The sequence below is a fragment of the Diceros bicornis genome, chromosome 5 (assembly GCF_020826845.1).
Source record: "Diceros bicornis minor isolate mBicDic1 chromosome 5, mDicBic1.mat.cur, whole genome shotgun sequence".
Lineage (NCBI taxonomy): Eukaryota > Metazoa > Chordata > Mammalia > Perissodactyla > Rhinocerotidae > Diceros > Diceros bicornis.
The window spans coordinates 1,538,797-1,560,765 of record NC_080744.1 but is presented as its reverse complement, the minus strand read 5'-3'; the positions used below and the strand labels follow the sequence as shown (position 1 = coordinate 1,560,765).

The window sequence follows — 21,969 nt, the reverse complement described above, 5'->3', positions numbered from 1 at the left end:
GGAAACACTGAGGCTTAGAGTAGTTATGACACTTGTCCCCAGTCGCATATGTCTGTGCATTGCAGAGCTGGTCTCCAACCTAGGCCGCAGCTCAAAGCCCTTGCGCCTCACCACCATCCTGTAGGGCCTTTCCTCCTCCTCCTAGTCATAGGCACGCATTGAGCTGTATCTTGTGGTCTTATATTGAAATGTGCACATCCCATCTCACTGACTAAATTATAAATACCTTCAAAGCAGGAGCTCTGTAGTTTACTTTTTTTAGTCTATAGCACATACTTTTTATACAGCAGATGTTCAATTAAAGTTTGCTAATTGTGGTGTTATATACGTATTTGGGATTGTGTATAGTTTGCCTATAAGTAAACCCATTGGACTCAAAATGGAAGACCTGGATTCAAGGTCTGGTGTAGCTAATACATATCCAGCCTAGTATTACCTCTTTGTGTTTTTAAGAGAAGACCCATGAACAAATAATATTAGGTCATAAATTGGTGTGAGAGTGTTCACAATATTTGTAATGGGCATGGCACCTTGTTGAACTCTAGAAACACAATCATGAAATTCTCTTTCGATGGGTAAGAGTAGTCGAGTTTCTGAATGGAAAGTATTATATTGATGGGTGGTAACACAAAAAGAATAAAATAACATTTCATTAGTGAAGACTAACAGAAACAGGTGTTTTCAGTTAGCAATGATTGTTATGTGGGACCATCAGATTTAAAGGTGATCCTAGTACACAGTCTGTAGATGCTTCAAGTAATTAGACAGGCTGCATCGCTCTGAGGCAAGGAGGATAAGCCTTGGCTATGGATCAAAGGATAGGCCATAGAAGGCAGTGAGTCTTTGGTGTATACATGTTGTTGATTAATACCTGCTATGGCCTAATCTTTTTATATACACAAAAAAGAAAGACGTATGATAACTTGGAAGGGGTTAATCTGGACTCATAGATTCTTCTCTGATTTTTTTGCCTAAGTCCTTGGAAACCTCTGCTCAAAGAGAGTCTTCAGTTTCTTTTTGAATCATACACAGTTGTAGGATTTTTAGCTAATATGGGACATTGTTTCTTCCAGTGGATTTTCTGTTCACAATATCTGGAGGTGCCCCTATTGATAGGCTCCTGATTCTTAGAGAACAGAGATATTTTGGTCTTGTTTTTTTCTGGAGGGCCACAAATTTGTTTTGATTTCTACCTCGTTAACTATCCAAGCCCCTCTGAAAAGTCAGCCATATATAGGAAATTTCTAAATTGACAATTTCTCATTCAAGTTTTTTTCTTCTGATTCCTATATTTTATGTCTGAGCCCATTTTAAAAAGAGAAGATAAGGTTCCCTTTACTTGGGCTATTTAGGTACCCAGAGTATTGTTTGAAAATTTCCTGAAGTCTATTTTTAAGGTTTCCTAATTGATTCATCTTTATTTTGTTTACAATTTTGAATCTTTGTCCAATTCATCTCTAAGAGAAAGTCTTCTGAAATGGCCTTATGTGGAGTTTTGCCTATTTTTCTTGCCCTCTAAAGTCTATTAAAATTTTACAATTTATTATTATTATTTTTTTAATGAAGAGCTGGGTTATTTAAATGTTCTCCTGGTTTTTCTTATCCTTCTGCTTTTAACCACTTTTTTCCCCACCTGAGGGACTAACAATTAAGTGAACTAGTTGGAACAGAACTGATGGTTCAGGACAGTAAGTTTCTAAGAAAATCCTGAATTCCGCAGCAAATTTCTATCTTCCTGGGTTAAAAGAAATTCCTTAAAACTCAGTTCTAGATGAGAGTTCAAATTCAGCTTCTACAGAGCAGCCGTCTGGTCTAGCAATTTTAAGTAGTTTGGGGCAATGTGACCACTCCTTTTCTGCAAAAATCTCTGAGGAAATTGTTTAGGAGGCCAGGGGAAGGAGCAGAGGAATTGGAGGAGTGCAGTGAGAGGTGAAGATAAACTGAGTTCAGCGAGACACAGGAGGGAAAGCTTGAGAAGGTCAGAGTCAAGTGGAGGGGCATTGTTTTGTTTTGAGGTCTCAGTTTACTAATTAAGGTAACTAATGAGTGTTTGATATTTTCTCTCTTAATTTTTATGGTTAAGCTCCTCTTAACTGTGTTAATTATTTATTTTTACATGTCCAAAGTTCACCATAATGGCCACTGTTATTCTAAGTGTTTTTTTAAAAGGGTCATTTATTATCTTAAGTGCAAAATTAGGATTATAGTGCAAGACAAATAGGAAGCAGAAATGCTTCCAGGAGGCGGTTGCAGCTTTGATGTATACAAACTTGTAACAAAAAAGTTGGTCGAAAGTGTGTGCTCATGAGAGCGTGTTGGTTCCTCAGGCAAGCAGAGGTTAGGACGGTGCTGGACAGTCAGTAACCTGACAATCACTGATCCTGTAGTAAGGACTAAACAAAGCGACTTGCAAATTGACAAGACCGAGAATGTCCTCTTAAAAGTTTTGTAGGGCACCCAAGGCAAAGTTTGACTAATTACTTTTGCATAAATTGATTGCCAGTTTAACAGACCTCCAACCCTTAGTCTTTGGGGCATCTTGATTGATCTGGGGACTTCTTAGGCCTATGCCTCTATCTGTTGTTTATGGAGCACTTCCCTGTACATTCAGCAACACAAGACAATTCAAGACAAAGCAAAAATATGTGACACAAGACTCTGTACCAATTGTCAAACAAAAGAAGGCAAAGCAAGCTGCAAAAGCCTAAACAGATTAATGGCAAAAATATTTACTGAATGATGCACCTCCAAACCAAAAGTTCTAATAATCTTATATAAAAATTAGGTCTAATGATTTATCAAATGAGTGCACTTCCAAATCAAAAGTTGAATTAGCCTGTAGAAAGACTTAGAACTACTGACCTTATGTAAGACCAATTGGGTCTTTATAATAAAAATCCTAAGATAACAAATTAATCAGCAACAAGAGCTCAATGAAACGAGTTGGAACTCAAATCAGATCATTGTTGAGAAGATTCACCTGGAAGTAAATTTGAAAGATGGAATTTGGGAATGAGGGACAAGGAGAATGCCCCTGTTAGTCTGAGGGTCACAGGGAATGCTGCCAAGTGAGGGTGTTCAAAATGATCTCAGTGGGACTTCCAGAACTGTCAGAGGATGAGGCCACCACTCAAAATCTGATACAAAAGCCAAAGCTGAATGTATTAAGTAAAAAAATTAAGTAAAAGAGCTGTGCTGGTGAGGCAAAGTCTCACTGAGCAAAACAAATTAATGACTATACGTGGGGTTTGGGGGTTTGTGTGCTTTGGAGCTGCGTGGTTTACAGAGGCAAGGATGGGTTGGCGTCAGTTTTAGAACATTGTTTTGGTTGAATACAGAGGCGTGTTTTGTGTTGGTTATAGAAGTGGAAGTGGGTTGACATCGACCTCAGTGAATTTTCTGGTGTGAGTCTTCCACCACTTGACGGACTTTAAAGTCTGAGGCTGTCACCGATTGGTTGGCTTCCAGTGGGCTGTTAATTGAAGTGTGTTGTTACTTAGATGAGTTTAAAACAAGTTCTAGTGTTTACTTGTTACCTGAAACTGAAATTAGAACTGAAATTGATTGATTAAACAGGTTAAAAAGCAGTTTGGGTATTTACTGGCTACATAGCTCTAGAACAGTTAGTCTTTTCCTGGGAATCTGGGAGGATTTTCACATATTTATAATGGATGTGCACATAAATTTAGCATTATATTTCAAATAACATTATTTCATATAAGCTTTTTATGCTGAAATAATCAACACATGTATTGATGTATTCCACATATTTGTAATATTAATAGCTATGTAGTGTATTACCATATGAATATGCCATTTCCAGGTGTTGAGCATTGGGATACCATATGAATATGCCATTTCCAGGTGTTGAGCATTGGGATTTTTTTTTCGGTTTTTCGTTATTACTCACAGTAGTGCTATAACACTCCTTTTGAATAATTTCTTAAAGGATGTAGTCTCCAAAGGGAAGTTCACAAAGGTTATCATGTTTTTCATGATTTAAAAAAAATATGATCATTTTTAGGATATGCACAGCATAGGCCCATCATTTCCCCTAGTGCCTGACTGGATTTAATTCATTAAAAAAGGTATTTATGACTTCAAATATTTTTATCTCAACAAATTAGGATAATTTGTATTCTTGATTTCTATCTCTATCTGTATGTATGAAGATATCAAGATTCAGCAGTGTGGAAAAACTTATGGCTTTTGAAATAAAGACTGAGATTCATAGAATTCCATACGTGATAAATGGAAAGCATACAAATTATCTTGGGAGGGGATGGGGCCTGTGGCTGGCTCATGCCAGCTCAGAGAGCTAATTAGTAAATGTTCAGGAATTATACAAGCCAATTATTAAACTGTTAGTAGCTTGAAATCAGCCATGGTGGGCATATTTACACCACAGAAATTGTCAAATGCTACAAATGAAGGCATTTTGTTGTTGTTGTGGGAGAGCCAGTTTACCAGCACACTACTGGATAGGAGTGTTAGGCAGAGAAGTTGGGAATTTGACACTATTAAGACATGGAGAGAGTGTAGATTGCTAATTTGAAAAAATAATACTTTGTTTTTGATCCTGCTCTACACATGGTCCTCATTATGTCGACTTGGGAAGATGCCCAGTGAAAAAGACCAAGAAATAAGACTAAAGCCTCCCAAGAAAAATGCAAAAGATAGCCAAATCCACATACTTGGTTTCGTTTATCCTGGTTCATGAACCTCTATTTTGCAAAAGTTGCATCCTAGCTCTATTTTCAAAATACGTGTTTTAGGTAGAATTTTCTGAATACAAATTATATTTTATTTTGACAAAAATGGGCATCTATTTAAAGGTAGTGGACTATTTAAAGGTAGTGGATATGGGTATTTTTAAATTCTCGTCTTCACAAGAATCTCTCCTCTCCCCATAACAGTCCACAAAACAGAAAGAGAGAGAGGAGAGGCTCCACCTTAGTGAAACAAGAAATATCCATAATGCAGACTAAGTGTCCCTGTTTAAGGAAAGAGGATGTGAGCCAAGGATTGATATCCAGCAAGACTGACTTTCGAGTATAAAGAGTACAAAGTTATCATCATGTAAGAATGCAAAGAACATTGTCCCATGTGCCTTTAGTGAGAAATCTGCTGAAGAATGAGCTTCAGACCAGCAAAGAGGACGTAACTTCACCAAAGGAGAGAGAATCGTATCCTGTGTGCCTCCCGATGAGAGAACACTCTGCCTGCTGTAGTCTTGCCAGAGAAATAAACCCTGAGTCAGATCAAGTCTCTGTATCCAGCTGCCAATCTGCAGGAAATCCAGAGGACAGAGGAACATGTGAACTGCCCCGTGAATATGCAGTCAGCAAGGTCTGGGTTGTGGGAAACCAGGTCAAGTTCCTAGGTTCTTCAACAAATCAACTAAAAAGGATAGAGGAGGAACCTGTGGATTAAAAGAGGGTGAAAAGACATAGCAACAGATTTTAATGGGCAGGACTAAAATAAAGATTCACTTAGAAACTCAGAAGATACAAACTTTTAGAAAGATCCTTTAAAGATAGCTAATTTCATAAAAATCATTCTGGTTTGTTCTCAATTTCCTACATTTTTTCAGAAACTAAAATTTGAAGTATCTCTTAATCTAACTTATAAAAACATGCTTTAATCAGCCCTCAGATAGTAAACCTCTTGTTTTATGCTTCATTTTAGGCAGTGCAGCAGGGATTTTGAAGTCAGACCCAAGTTTAAATGCTAGCTCTTCCGTCTCTGGCCGTGTGACTTTGGGCAAGTTACTTAATGTCAGGTGGGGGGGAGGTGATTTTGTGTATGTCTTCTGAAAAGAATAATAAGTTATAACCTATCTCTTGGGGGTGTTGCAGGAATGCATGGAATATCCTGTGTACGGTTCCTGGTATTGTGGTTGGCATACAGTAAGCACTCAATAAATGAAAGCTACCATTACTTTGGTGTTAATAGGTCTGAGGTGGGGCCCAAGAATCCTGTACTTTTAAAAACTTCCTAAATGATTCTAATGATTGCTCTAACCTGGGAAACACAGTTCCTGATAAAATCCTGGGTGTGAACAAATATTCAGCTTCAAGGATGGTTATCAGTGCATTTCTTAGAATAGTAGAAAAATGTGAAAACGTGCAGGAGAGTGGCAGAATAAAGCACGGTCTGTCCACGCACTAAAATGTTGTGTGGCCATCAAGTCACAGTCACACAGCTAACATGGCACTAACTGTGCCAGGGGGTGTTCTGGAGGCCTTATGTTTATCATCTCAGCTGGTGGTCCCGTGAGGCGGCTCCCTGTCATCCCCTCCGACAGACGAGGAGACTGAAGATCGACATGACATGACACAAAACAAGTGGTGAAGCTGAAACATTTCAAAAGTATTAGTAAAAAAATTTTATAATAAAACATTGGCTTTGCTAGAGGAAAGACTGAATTTGCTTTCTAACAGACAATATTTCAAAATCGTCATAGGAAGAAGTGATCAAAGCATTTACAGTCAAAAACTAGGAAAAACAAGTATTACAAAAGTTAGTTAGTTATATTTCTGGATTTGTGTTGGTGATATTTGTCAGCTTTTTTGAATTTGTAATTTATTATTTTTCTAATTCTACATAAATGTTCACTTTCAAGCCCAGTTTTGTATTCTTTTTCTTATCGAGCCCTCCCCCTTACAGATTGTATAAGCTTTAGGCCCCACGAAACCTGGATCCCTCCCCCTCTGCATACCTGGGACACATAAGGAGAGTCCCTGAAGAAGAGAATGGGACAAATGTAATAGAGGAAAAATATTTAACGAGATGATAGAAGAAAACTTTCCCCAAATAAAATGTGAAAACTGCCAAATGACTGCACCTCACCAAGTGATGAGAGCCAGAGATGCCCTCAAACTGGCCGAATGGCACTATGTAACTAGAATCGGTTTTCACACTTAGTGGAAACAGGTAGGATGACCTCACAGGAGAGAGACTGCTCAGAAACTTTCAAAGGTTTTACCCTTGCTTTTTAATTCCATGATGTAAAGAACGCTGTTCACGTGACAATAACATCATTTAATTGGTTTCAATAAAAAGCAGAGGGAGGCAATTTAGAGGCCCCTTATCAATCCTTTCTTCTTATTGTTTCTCAGAGTCTGATATTTCTTGTTCGAGACTGGAGTTTCCCATATGAATTTTCATATGGAGCTGACGGTGGCTCCAAATTTTTGGAAAAACGCCTCAAGGTTTGTTAGATATTTAGGTGCATGAAATTTCACCAATATTAGTAATCTAGAATTATATTTGTTGAATTATTTGCTGAATAGATGCTCAGTAGCCACGATCTCTTTCGACTCTCACAGTATCTCTATGAACAAACTAAGATTGGTATTTACTAAAATGCTGTCAGAGTTACAATTTTAAATATTATCAATAATTATGATACAGATAGAGTTCTTTTGTAGATATCTATAAAACAATGATTTACTCCTAAAGATAAAACTTTTAGTTTGAAGAATTAAATCAGTTGAAGGCTGACAGTGCAAATATCTGCATTCATGTTTTAGTAGAAGTTTAAAAGTCAATGTAACAGAAATGTCTTATTTTTTTGTGTGTGTGAGGAAGACCAGCCCTGACCTAACATCTGATGCCAATCCTCCTCTTGTTGCTGAGGAAGATTGGCCCTGGGCTAACATCCATGCCCATCTTCCTCTACTTTATGTGGGCCACCGCCACAGCATGGCTTGACAAGCGGCGCGTCGGTGTGCACCTGGGATCCGAACCTGGGAACCCTGGGCCGCCGAAGTGGAATGCATGCACTTAACCGCTGCGCCACCAGGACAGCCCCCAGAACTGTCTAATTTTGAAATCCCCAAAGTCATTATTAAAACATTTTGCTAGTAGTTCACAAAAAGTTGAAATTAAGAGACTTTCCATTTTCTGTGTCATGATAGTTCAATATTGAATGAATTGTTTACATTGAACAGCTATCACAAAAATACCTATTGAGAATCAGAAAAAAAATCAAGATTAGAAAAAGTTTCTTGATAATCAGGATTTCTGAGCTGACCTTTTTAGGCTTCTAGTTACTTTTAGGGTAGTTTGTCTATTACTATTAACTGTCAAATACGTGTGGGACAAAAGGGGCGATTTAGCTCATAAATAAGCACCCAGCTGTTCAAATGCCTTTCTAGAATTTAAATGTAAACCTACCAGATGGCAAGAGGCTGTCTTGAGTATCTCCTGAAAAGAAAGTACGAATATCTTATATCTATTCATGTCTCCTGTAAGTACTTTGAATTAAAATTTGAATTTGTAGGAACTGGCTAGAGTAAAACCCCACTAATTTGTACTAGAAAGTGGGAAGGCCCATCTGAGTTAGCATAGAGTGGGTATTTGTTAATTGCAATAGTAACGCTGTATGTGTGCTTGGCACTGAGATATGGCTGTGTGGCACATTCACCCAGGGCTTTATCCTTCCTTTAGTGTCAGCCCTGTCGTGTTGTTTTTATCATTGTGGGACCACACTGACATAGCAAATATAAGATGCCACAGAGTTCTTTTGGAGTTCAGTTGATGTTGAAAGTAGTTTAAACTTCAGAGTGATTTCCTGCAGGTCTCAGGGAACCAGCATGAAGAACTACAGAATGTTCGAAAACACATCCATTCCTGTTTCACCAAAATTTCCTGTTTTCTGCTACCTCATCCTGGCTTAAAAGTAGCTACCAATCCAAACTTTGATGGAAAACTGAAAGGTTTGTCTGTCTTTTAATGAATATGTTTACATCACTTAGTCTGATTATAAAAATGTCATTTTATCCACTGGGCTTATGGCTGCTAGTTCCGTTTCTCCCCTGATGTGAGACTGATGATTGGAAATTGTAGGGAGAATTGGGAATCCCAGGCTGGTGCTGCAGTGGCTCCTTGGAGAACTGTGGGGTTCTGTGGGTGCTGACTGAGCAACGGAGGCAGGAGGCTAAGTCCTGCAGTCACCAGGTGGCAGTACACTCACCCTCACAGGGCTCCTGCTCACCTCGGTGCATTGAGAAATACTCCTCAATATCTTCCTTATTTACATTAAAGGGGAAAAATAGATGTCTCTGTTACTGGAATGCTGTGTTAAGTTATATAATTAGAGATTGAAAGAAATATTGCATAGTACTGAATTCAAGTTCTTTAAAACTGCTACTAAAGAATTTAAACTATTAAAAACTTCACTAAAAATGAAATCGTCTTCTGGATGAGGACCAGTTTCTAAGAAAACCAAAAGCACTAGTGTGCTTTTCAAATGGTATGTCCTAATAGTATGCAATTATCTCTTAAACAGAGGCATGACTGATGTTTAAGATTCCAAAGCAGCTCAACTTGTTAAAACAAAAGGGAGGGGCTTGGAGGTAGGAGTCTGGGGAATAGAAGTTCATCTTCCCTAACAGATGATCACCAGGTCTTTAGATGTTGGCTCAGTGATTAGTACAAGGTAACACAGAGACGGTTCTGACTGTTACTCGTGAGCCTCGAAGGGAGTGCACACTGCCTTCAGACACTCGCTCATTTCCTGTGGCCTCTCTGCATTGTGCCAGGGCTGCTGAGAGGGACATAACAAGCTTCTGTGCACAGTTGTTCTCAAAGGGCTTTAAAATTACTTTTAAAAAAAGACAGCATAACTTGTATCCAGTTTTATGGAACTTTTTTTGAAAAGCAAACCTGTTTTTCCCCCTGTCTCCATGGTGCTTACTCCCAGATACCTTATTTTAACTATGGCAGTTTAGTATCATAAATAGAATCCCAAATTTCTCAATCATCAATCAGCATTTTTATTATTTTTTTAATTTTTATTTATTTATTTATTTTTCCCCCAAAGCCCCAGTAGATAGTTGTATGTCATAGCTGCACATCCTTCTAGTTGCTGTATGTGGGACGCGGCCTCAGCATGGCCAGAGAAGCAGTGCGCCGGTGCACTCCCGGGATCCGAACCCCGGGCCGCCAGTAGCGGAGCGCGCGCACTTAACCGCTAAGCCACGGGGCCGGCCCAATCAGCATTATTTTTATGCATGTTTTAAATTATCTTTCCTTTAAACAACAGAACAGATAGCAGTAGGCACATATTAAGGCATGGGTTCCAGGATCCTATAATTTCACTGTCACTTAGGAATTCCCACCCACCAGTGAGCACACAGACCTCTGGATACGGTGTAATCACCCAATGGCTTCAGGGTGTTTGAATCCATCACATAAAGAGAGGGCTTCCACAGGCCTCTCTTTCTTCTCTGGAGTTGGGGAGCTGTAAACAGGCAGAGGAGGGGCAGGCCTTAACAACAGTCCTTTATGGGGGCAAGCAAGTCCTCTGCCTTGTTCCATTCCTGTGGCACACAGCTTCAGTTCTTAAATTAACTCATACATTTTTGCAATGAAAGAGCTCAGGGAGAGAGTTTAAGACAAATCGCGCAGAAATAGACTCCAACGTTTTAACAGATTTGTTCTCCATCAAATTTTACTCACATGTCCAAACAGATACTGTCCCACACAAATGGTTCACAGTTACCTGTATGTTAGGAGTTTACCAGAGTGGTTAGCCTGAGAGAAAGAGAAAGGACGGCAGCTTCAGTTGCCCGTCAAGAGTCCATTTTAACGGGGCTTACAGGATTGCTGCTAAGTCCCTCTGTGCACCAACATGTTCCCCTTTGCCTCAGTGTTTCCTTGGGCAGTTTTGAAAGTCTGCTGTCTGCATTATTTTTCCCTCCCATCTCAATTCTTATAATTTGGTGTGATTTCTATCCCGGATGTCTTGTCCGCTGGCCGTGCTGTTCTCCGGGTGCTGGCATCTGAGTGGTTGCCTCTGGGAAAGAAATGTCTCTGAAGAAACGATTGTGCAAAAATTGCTTTTGGATGATAGTTTCTCACATGCTCTTTTACACACTTGTAGAAATAACTTTCTAGCTCGTTATCAATAGTAATAATTGTAATAATCACTATTTGTTCATGGTCCCTCACCGTACCAAAATTATCTTACTATTTCCATTGTTATTTAAAACTTACAATACTATGATTAAATTTAATTGCTGTTAGTTTAATAGCTTCCCAGATGGGAAATCAAAGGATCAAAAGTGCTGAATCACATTCATTCATGCTACGTTCAATCACTTCTTACCAAGTGCCTACTGAATACCTGCCCGGCATAGCAAATCCAGTCTTCTGATGAACTGGGAGTTCCCTTTCTGTGAGGGTGGTTCCGTGTTGTAGGACCGCAGGAAGAGGCCGGGTAACCTCATTGTAGTTGTGGTTTATGGAAAGAACAGCTCCAGTTAGACTTCAGAAAGCATAGCCACCCACCACTGCAAGGCAATTATTTTTAAAAAGGTGTTTCTAATGACTTGTCAGAGCAGGTGATCCTGGGAAAATATCTTCCTTGGTTAATTTTCACAGCAGCGCCACACCGGTGCAGCTGCCCTGTGGAGTTCTTATAAAGCACGATCATGTCCTCGATTATTGTGACAGATAACCACTTTGGCCTGGCTCCTGAATTCCTGGCAAAGTTTTACTCTTGTGAAAAAAATTGTTGAGGAAATGATAAAAACAGCACAGCCCCCTGAATGACCATCCATCCACACATATTCGTCGAACACGCACAGTTGCCAGAGCTGACTGGTATACCTCTGCACTGGTATACTTGATCAGAACTGGTCAGCAGGTGCTCTGGATCCTGTATTTATTGTGTTCAACTGACATTGTTAGCTCACCATTTGTGACGTTATGAATATGGTGTTCATATTTTCTGAATCCAAAACTGAATACCTGGCATTGGTCTCAGTGAGAACAAAGTTAGACTATGGCTAATGCCATCCTCAGAACACATTTTTGATCTAAATGTGTGCTTAGATGCTGGTGACTTTAATGATAATTACCACACTTGCTGGTGCATTAGATACACAGGTGTATCTTATTCCGTTCCAGTTTTATAAGGAAATTTGGCAGGGGTGGAGGTTAAGTACGTGTTTTGAAAGTGATTTTAAAATGATTTTATAAGAAGAAAGCTTTTTGTTTTATACAGAAATTCAGGAAGAATTAATATATTCTAGATATGTAGTAATATCCTACTAATGCTGAAAAAAGCATGAAATCCTATAGTAAAAAAGAAACGTATTGGGCATCCGTGAACACAGATACATGGCAGACAACAACACAACCCAGGAGGGTGGTGACATAGTACAAACACCAGCGTTGTGTCTCAGTGGATCCTTAACTAAAAAGCAAACCACAATAATAAACACACTTGAATAAATCTATATATAATACAAAGCAGTTAGTAAAAATTGGTACAATGCAAACAGAAAAATAATTTGAATAAAATTTGAGTAAACTTCTATATAAGTACTCATAAAACCTAGACACTGAAATTTCAAAGCTGTACAAAACGTGAAGCAAAATAAGTCTGAAGGATCTCCAACATTGTGCTCACACGTGTCGTAAAGCAGCAAACAAGAGAAGAGAAACAGGAATTCTTACGTTAACTGGTATTTTAGTGTATATTGGGGCTCTAATAACAAGCAGGGGAAATGTAAACACAGTCATAAGGTTTGAATCTTTATCCTTCAGACCTTGGAAATCACCGGTCACAAAGCCTGAAAACTCAATGACTTCTGAAATCCAGATTTTTAAAAATTGTAGGCAATTACTGCATTTCCTTAGATACCAAGTCTCCGACATGTCTTGCTTTTTAAATATATTATGTGTATTTTTCTATATGTTTTGAAATAATGATTTAAGAAATTATCACTGTGTTCAAAAGACTTCTCTGAAGATCTATTTTCTGTGCTACTTTTCTAAATCTGTAATGTCAAGCTTGAACCTAATGCTATAACACGGGTTATGTGTAATCCATTGCACCAAACGTGGTAGGTAAATAACTCAGATTACCACTGATCCACCAGCTCTGAGGCCGGCATGACCTTTTCTTGCCATGTTACTTTGTGTTGCTGTTTCACCACTAGAGGTGGCATCGTCGTCACTGTCTTTTTGAACTTGAGTCCTAGATACCACACCTCACTCAGTTCTATACACTTTTCATAAGGTGGGCACACTACACATGGAGCAATTTTTGGATACATTTTATGGAGAGAATACATCTTATAAGCCAGTAAATATCTTGCCTTTTCCCCATTTATGAGCCTATATATATAAAACCACACACAACCTATAGGCATCAGAATACGTGGAATGGTTATGTGAATGGGGTGTGAAATATTTGTATAACGTTCAATATCAAGAAAGGTAGAAGACAAGATAAAGGTGTAATTGGAAGGAGATAAGACAGACCAGCAGCAGCAGTTTGGGCAAGGAGGATCATTCACCCTGAGAAAAGTGGGTTTCAGGAGTTGTTTAGATGCTGGGAAAGTGAGTGATGGCTTTACCACTGGGGAAGAAATGGAGAAGTCAAAGGATGTTTTATTGTATGGCATGGAGGACTGGATAGGATATTTAAAATAATGATGAATTTGCTTTTACTTGTAGAAATAGATGATGAATTCATCAAAAACTTGAAAATACTCATTCCTTGGCTACTTAGTCCTGAGAACCTAGATATTAAAGAGATCAATGGGAACAAAATCACCTGCCGAGGTCTGGTGGAGTACTTCAAGGTATCACTCTCGTTTCTAGAGCCTTTGTGAGTATGGAGATTTGACATGCTTTGGAAGGCAGTTCCTACTTGACACACAAAAATTGTAGACTCTGTAATATGGGGGCAAAGGTAGGAGGAATCGATAAAAATGATAAAAAATTATTAGACTCCCAAGAAGAGCTTGCTTTCTGAAATTATTTTTTGAGAAAGCTCTTTGAGGTAACTTTACTGTCCCCTTTTATCTTGAGGGAAATATATTTTGAAATATGAATGTGTCTAAGGGTTGGAAAAGTCTATTTTTGGAGGGGAGGAAGAGGTGTTTCCATGCTATGTAGTCCTCAGTTATCATTTTGAAGATTTTCCCAAAGGGGCTATGCTTCACCTTCCTACTGGAGAAAATTCTTCCACATTTTCTGCTCTCTGCACCAAGAGCCAATTTGAAGTGGAATTATTTTAAATTTGCATTTACCTGTTTACCTCACTCTTTTTTACGAACCCACATATATAGTAGAGAATTTCAATTACTGATCTAATTTGTGAATTGATGCTCCAAGGACTAAAATATCAATTTTTATTTATTTATTTTTTTTTTGCTGAGGAAGATTGGCCCTGAGCTAGCATCTGTGCCAGTCTTCCTCTGTTTTGCATGTGGGTCAGCATATGGCCACCAATGAGTGGTGTAGGTCCACGCCTGGGAACCAAACCTGGGCCGTCAAAGCTGCGTGCACCAAACTTAACCATTAGACCACGGGGCCAGCCCCTAAAATATCAATTTTTAAAATTTATGTTTTGTCGTTTAAAATGCAGTCATATACCTCCTATGTGATTACCTAACCTTCATCACTCTCAGCAATAAATGACATGTTATTTATCTAAAATTTGAATTCTTACTGTGTGAAATACTGTGGAGGAGTGTAGAATTCAGTAGGAGGCTCAGGACACTTACACAAGTTTGCTCCGTAGAGCCTGTGACATCAACAGGAACATATTCCTGTGGGTAACTGAAAAAGAGGCTAGAGGCATCCCTAGCAGAGGTATCTGAGGAAGCTTTAAAGGAGGTGGCAGTGAGAGGAAAGCCTTGAAGAAGAGTGGAATTGGCAAGTGGAGATGTGTGGAAAGGGCATTTCAGGAAAAGGGAATTAAAGAAAAGGAACTAAGAAAAATAGAATTAAAGTATGAGAAAGAGATAATAGTTCCTGAAACTGTCAAGACATTAGACCGTAGAATGCAATTTAACAGAATTAGAGAAATATTGAATGGAATTAGTTGAACGTCAGTCTTTTTCTTTCTTTCTTTCTTTCTTTCTTTTAGGCTTATATAAAGATCTATCAAGGTGAAGAATTACCACATCCCAAATCCATGTTACAGGTATTGACTCCTCAGGAGGCCTGACGTTTTAGAGCACACCGGCACTGAAGTTCAGCTCTCCTTGGCTTTGTGCTGTGCTAAGGTCCAATCTGGCTGTCAGAAATGACCAAATAAAATAGTGGATAGAATGATTTATTGGAAGACTGTTTCCCTAATAACTCCCCGTTTGTGTTCATCTAAATAAGCATTTTCACACACATAGAGCCGCGTCACTCGTGCTAGGATGCCAACACTTCATACCCAAGAGTTTTCATTCTCTTTGTGCTAAATGTGTTTAGAGAATAGACTCATTCTGTGGTTTAGATTCACACATGTAACGAGAAGTAGGAGAGCAGGTTCAGGTTTTAAACCAGTGGTCTCCACAAATAAATATTTTAAAAAGGAGAAACTTGCTTTTTCCTTATTTACTTTTAAAATTTCTTTAAGTTCTTTTTTTTTTTTTAGAGATTTTATTTATTTATCCCCCCCCAACAAAGCCCCAGTAGATAGTTGTATGTCATAGCTGCACATCCTTCTAGTTGCTGTATGTGGGACGCGGCCTCAGCATGGCCGCAGAAGTGGTGAGTCGGTGCGCACCCGGGATCCAAACCCGGGCCGCCAGCAGCGGAGCACACGCACTTAACTGCTAAGCCACGGGGCCGGCCATCTTTAAGTTCTTAATAGTTCCTCTTTGTTACAGTGATACATTGTTGCATCAGTATTAGTCCTTAAACTTAAGATCTATTTTTATATATATTAGTATACATAAAAGGTACTATATATTATTTCTCATGCATTTGGATTTATAGATTTTTTTTTTCCCCCTACATTTGGTGAGAGGCTTAAAAATATTTTTTAAGAGGAAAAAATCTTCCAAATGAAAATTCATTTTAGAACTATGGTTTATTGAGTAAACTTGTATGTTTTATGTATTTTGAAATTTTAATTTTACTAATTTTTAAAAATGTAGTGGGAATATTTCAACACTTTCAAATTATTTGATAACCTTGGGTTCTTGCACATGATCCTCACAAGTGGGAACTGCCTGTAGAAGTTTAATAAATACGAATTCCTTTTCACATCGTATTTTGTACTTTGTCCAAAGGCCACAGCAGAAGCTAACAATTTAGCAGCCGTGGCAACTGCCAAGGATACATACAACAGAAAAATGGAAGAGGTAAGAATGAAATAATATTTTAAATGATGTTTTAAATAAAACCAGTATTTCTTTCACGAGCTCATTCTTTTTTCTTAAAGTTACGCTTTACACAGCGAAGAGGTAGCTTCGACTTATTCTATTTGTTGTCTTCCTAAAACATCTAAAACCAAGACACGGACGGTGTGCACAGTTTGAGACATATTTTAAAAGAGTTATCTGTATAATAATTAGACACATTTTTTATTCACTTTTTTTTTTTTGGCTAGATCTTCCCACTATTTTTAAAATCTAGTGGCTAAAATAACATATGCTACCCTCTCCACTACACCTCTCTACATTCCACAGTTCCAGGATTTCTATCTTAAATATAAAAACCTGTTAGGAAAAAAAAGAAATTAAACCTATTTAAATTAAACCAATATTACTACATACTGTATTTCCTCTTTTTGTTTTAACATTCTGAATTAGGATGCCTCTAATAATTATCGTGTACATCTACTAATACGACAGGGTGTTTTTCCCCCTGAAAATGTCAGAAAATCAAAATTACATTCAAAATTGATGGAGTCTTAGAATCAAGGGAAATATGGAATATGGAATGGTGTTTACAACATAACTAAAGGGTAATTAGAATGAGAGGATCCTTTATATAGTTAAATCTCAAATAACCAAAGTGAATGGTATGGGTAACTGAGATTTCCCTTGTAACTTTTGAAAAAATTAAAAATGTAGTCCGAGAACATCTACTATGCTTCCATTTCGTCTCTTGAAGAAAATACTGAATGGGCTCCGCTCAAACAAAAATCAGTGCAATTGCCAAAGAAAATGTTTTTCACAATGTTGAGAGCTTTACAGCATTGCTCATTGTTTTAAATTAAACTTCATTGGTCAAAACTACTCCAGTGTAGTTAGAATAAACTTCCTAGAGGAACTTGGACGTAAGCGGTTGATACAAAGGACCAGTCCACTTGGAGGGGAGTGTGACAGACATGGACATCTACGCCTGGTGGATATGAGGGTGGGACGACGTGGGCTGAGGAAACGTCTGTGCAGGCTCCTTCTGGTTGTTGTGCTCTAACAAATTCAACCAGCTAAGTGAAAAACGTCGACACATGGCTGATTTTACCCTGCATTGTAAACAGTGCTCCTCTGTCTGGTACAGATCTGCGGTGGTGACAAACCGTTTCTGGCCCCTAACGACCTGCAGAGCAAACATCTGGAGCTCAAGGAAGAGTCTGTGAAGCTTTTCCGGGGTGTGAAGAAGATGGGCGGGGAGGAGTTTAGCCGGCGTTACCTGCAGCAGTTGGAGAGTGAAATCGATGAACTCTACATTCAGTACATCAAGCACAACGACAGCAAAAACATCTTCCATGCGGCACGCACCCCAGCCACACTGTTTGTTGTCATCTTCATCACGTATGTGCTTGCCGGAGTGACTGGATTCATCGGTTTGGACATCATAGCCAGCCTGTGCAACATGATCATGGGACTGACCCTCATCACCCTGTGCACCTGGGCGTACATCCGGTACTCTGGGGAGTACCGGGAGCTGGGAGCCGTGATAGACCAGGTGGCTGCAGCCTTGTGGGACCAGGTAGGACACTTTGTTTCCAACTCAGTGCAGCACAAGTGTGAATGCCATCTCTGTGCCCGACACTAGGTTAGATACTGGAAATACACAGACGAACGTGATGTGGGCCCCAGTCTTCAAGAACTTTAGACTCTGTCAAGATGGCCAGATACAAACAACTAAGTAGAATACAGTATTTGAAGTCCTACACAACTGTTTTCCAGTTAATGTTTCAATTATTTTTCATACATGGATTAGGCAGTGTTTTTACTTTTTCTTATCTTAAAAGTTAAAGCTGTTAAAAGAAATGTGACAAAAGTTTTTATTTAGCTCATTATGACTCGACTGTGTGTTAACATTACTTCATACTCAGAACCTATCGTCTGACCAGCATTGGCTTGGTTAAGAGTCACTATCGTTAAGTCGTCGTATGACTGTCTCTTTTAGTATAAACTCCTAAAGGCAGTATCTGATGACTTCAGAGTGTCTCTATTTGAACTAGACATTTGCACCAGGCCATTTCATGAGTCCAGGTCAACGTCTGGACCAGCTGCTCATGGGTCAGTTGCCCTTTATGGTCCAATTAACAACCTAGGGAGTCAGCGTCACCACGGTCCTTTGTTCAAATAATTGATTATGGACAGGGGAAACAATTATAAACACACCTAGCACAATAATCAATTAACTATGTCATTCTGGAAGTGTTTTCAGTTACCTCATGAAAATTTAGGGGAATTGAGTGAAGCTAAAGTTGAGATTCTTCATAAAATTTTGGAGTTAAGACTTTTGAACATTCATGGTCTGCAGGTAGCAAGTAACAACTACAATTCTCCCAGCGTCACGAGTAGATGCTACTCTTTAAGACAGAATTGTAACTAATGGATTTATCGTGTGCTTTGAAGAATCCAGTTGAGATAAACAAATGGTAGCACTATGGGAAAACAATGAATTAAAAACTGGACCCTCTGAGCCACTGTCTCAGCCCCTCAACATCAAAAGACTTAAGAGGGGCAGTCTGAGGTAAATCCCAAAGCCCTCCCAGAGCGTGATGCTGAAACCCATGAGGAACGTAGAACTGGGTTTTTCAGAAGAGTCACATAAAATATGTAATCTAAACTGAAAAATCTGCAGGAGTATTTGTTCCTAAATGTTCACAAATAAATACTGTAAACAAAGTTGACTATCATAATGCTATTAATGAAGCTGGATATATACTTCTTTTCTCCCTTTTAAACTGCCTTTGCCACAGGGAAGTACAAATGAGGTAAGTTAAATTTTTTAAATTAAGAGCTATATATTGGTAAATATTTTTATTTTATAAACTGACGAGCCATTAAAGGATGTCTCAGTGTGGATTAGAAAATCTTTGGTGACGACGGCTCCTGTGCTCTTCGAGCATTTAGTTTTAATTGTGAATTCTTAACGTGGTTTTAAAATAATTTTTATTCCAGACATCATATGATTTGATCTGCATATGAGACACAAGAATTATCATAAACATCATGACTATTTTATCTGTTTTGTTTTCTGAATGTGTAGAAAATCTCAAAATTCTTAAGCTCCGACATTGTGCATTCTGCTCTACTGCAGAGTGGAAGGAGCAGTTATGAATCTTGAGGAAACTTGACTACTCGAGAGTATTTAAATGGAGCTACCCCCTTTAAAAGCTGTTTTCAACTTTGGCTTTTGAGTGACAGCACTTGGGGTAGGTTCCTGGCCTGTGCACAGTGTGACTTTCTTGGCATACCTCAGCCCTGACCCGTAAATGGTGTTCACATCTCCCACAAGCACGTGTGCAAAACTCCGTATCTGAGGAAAGAGTCTGAGCCTCCAGGAAGGGATCACTTGTTACATAGGAAAAATTATCTCTGGAGTCCTTTAGGTCATTATCTTCAGGAAGCAAAACTGATCTCCAGCAGCTACAGAGACAGCACATAAGTCTTTTCCTCAGTTTCTGCTGTCACATGTAACTGGACTGTGTCCTCTAATCAAATACCAATGATACATTTAATATCACAAATCAATAAGGAATTATTTTATGTAAAATTCAGTAAAACAAATTCACTAAAAAAAGTAAAAACAATTTTCAACTTTGTAAATCAAACCTTAAGAAAAAAATGTAAGCTTTTTAAGAGAACAGGGATTAAATTGAATGTATTGGAATTGCAATATAACAGAACTAGGGCAGTACTGTGTTGCACCAACACACGTTCATTAGTGGTACCATTCAGACTTAATAGCCACACAGATTCAAAAAGATAAAAATTGATGGAATTACCTGAGCATTGACTACTATTTAAAGAATATCCAGTTTTTAAAAATATAAGTTAGTGTTAACTGAGTGTTCATTATATGAAAGTTAGAGAAGGGAACGAATCTTAGACACTAACTGGGGGTCGGGGGAAGAACATAAAAATATTTATGGACACTTACATAAAGCAGTATGTAAAAATTCCTGATTCAAACACAAAGAACAATCACAGAGGTAGTTTAATGAGGAAAGGCTTTTTGCTAATGTTTGCGAATAAGGTTTTGTAAGATGTGAACTAATTAATGGAAACAAGGCAAGAGAGCCTGCTCAGGTGAGGGATCCCAGTGTGGCAGGAAGAGGGGCAATGTGTACTTATTTGCATGACCGTATCAGGAAATAATGGAGAATAAAAGTGGTCCCATTCTGAAAAACCTATAAGGCAGCCCCTATAGCAGTGGTCTTGCTAAGTGTAATAAAGTAGCCATTGGCAGTCAGAAGTCATGGGCTCCTACACTTCCTCTAAAACTGCTAATAGTCACCAGGTGCGTTCTGAACACAGCCCTGGGGCATGTGGTTGGGAAGCTCTGCTCCAAGAGGTGTGCAAGGTAGAAGGAAATGCGGTCGGAGGATGCAACATTGCCACAGAGATCAGTCCACAAAGGTAGTCACGTACACACGCTGGAAAGTCAAAAACGCTTCTGAGTTCCAGCATATTAGTTATTAATTTAGATCTTATATAGATTAATGGTATAAAGATTCCAAATTTAGCATGTTAAAAAGGAAAAATTTTATAGTTGTGTTCAATAAAATGTTTTATAATCTTGACTCTTGTATTTCTAGGCTTTATACAAGCTTTACAGTGCAGCAGCAACCCACAGACACCTGTATCATCAAGCTTTTCCTGCACCAAAGTCAGAATCTACTGAACAATCAGAAAAGAAGAAAATTTAACCCAAATTTTTAAAAATACAGGCGCATGACCAATTGTCAGTTAAATATTCAGTTTTTTGTCTCCACGCAAACATTCCAAGTGCTTCCATCAGAACTGAGTAAAATACCGAGCCCTCTGAGGACTGCACAGTGGGACAGCGCTTTCCCGTCAGTGTTTCCTAAGCAGATGTGCATATGCATGGGTATACTGTTTGGTTAACATGTACAGTTCCTGGATTTTGTCTTCAGATATGCTGTTATAATTTAAAGTATTTGTCTATTTATGATGACAGTACATGTGTTCTGCTTGAATTTACTAAATTCGACTACTGGGTTATAATTAAACCATGTAGTAATACCACTCCACGTTTGGATATGCCTCATTTAATTTCTACAGAAGAATTTTTTAATTACTTCACAGTCTTCTGGTAAAGCACAGCATCATAACTCAACAGGCTTGATTCAATCTATATCATCTTACATACACCATGAGCTCTTATTTTTAAAGACATTTAAGAGAGCTTTTCAGTTGCTTTATCAAAAACTATATATTGCTTCTTTTATATTATGATTTAATATATAGCCTTCTTGATCAAAAATGCACAAAAAATCACTTTGTATATGTAACTGAGTTTCACTGCATTGTATATTTTTTCATTTGGTACACAAAGAAATGTATTCTTCATAGGTTTATTCTTTTAACATGTGAACTATTATTAAAGTTTACTCTGGTTCTCAAGATTAAAAACATGCTTACTGAATTTGGAAATGTTTGGGAGGTGCTGATACAGCATGATGAAGCTTTATCTCTCTTTTTAAAATCAAAATGTATTTTCTTTGATGTTGACACCATTACAAATTTAGGTTTCCATTTTAAGAAACACATGCTAATCCCTTTTAGGTACCTTCCAGTTCTTTTAAACCAGTGATTCTATATTGTATTTCTGATTACTAAAATCTTTGGTGGAATTTCATTGAGCATACCTTTTAGAGAAAAAAAGTGTGGTAATAAAGTAATGCCTCTTCTCTGAGAGCTCTAAAACAGGGTAATTTCTAACTTTCTTAGAAATGGCAAAGCCTTAATTAAACGGTAAAAGAAAGTAAGGAGTAACAGGAAAGGATGAAGA

At 38.3% G+C, this 21,969-nt stretch overlaps 1 protein-coding gene across 1 annotated transcript in view; it reads left to right on the top strand.

Annotated features, from left to right (window-relative positions):
* ATL1 (atlastin GTPase 1) overlaps nucleotides 1-21,347 on the top strand; it is a 66,270-nt gene extending 44,923 nt beyond the window's left edge. The window contains exons 7-14 of the mRNA XM_058540599.1: nucleotides 7,122-7,214; nucleotides 8,585-8,723; nucleotides 13,477-13,604; nucleotides 14,897-14,953; nucleotides 16,038-16,109; nucleotides 17,254-17,685; nucleotides 18,911-18,925; nucleotides 20,753-21,347. Of these exons, the coding sequence (XP_058396582.1) occupies nucleotides 7,122-7,214; nucleotides 8,585-8,723; nucleotides 13,477-13,604; nucleotides 14,897-14,953; nucleotides 16,038-16,109; nucleotides 17,254-17,685; nucleotides 18,911-18,925; nucleotides 20,753-20,863 (1,047 nt within the window). The 3' untranslated portion in view covers nucleotides 20,864-21,347. The remainder of the gene's footprint in view (nucleotides 1-7,121; nucleotides 7,215-8,584; nucleotides 8,724-13,476; nucleotides 13,605-14,896; nucleotides 14,954-16,037; nucleotides 16,110-17,253; nucleotides 17,686-18,910; nucleotides 18,926-20,752) is intronic.
* Nucleotides 21,348-21,969: the final 622 nt, after the last annotated feature.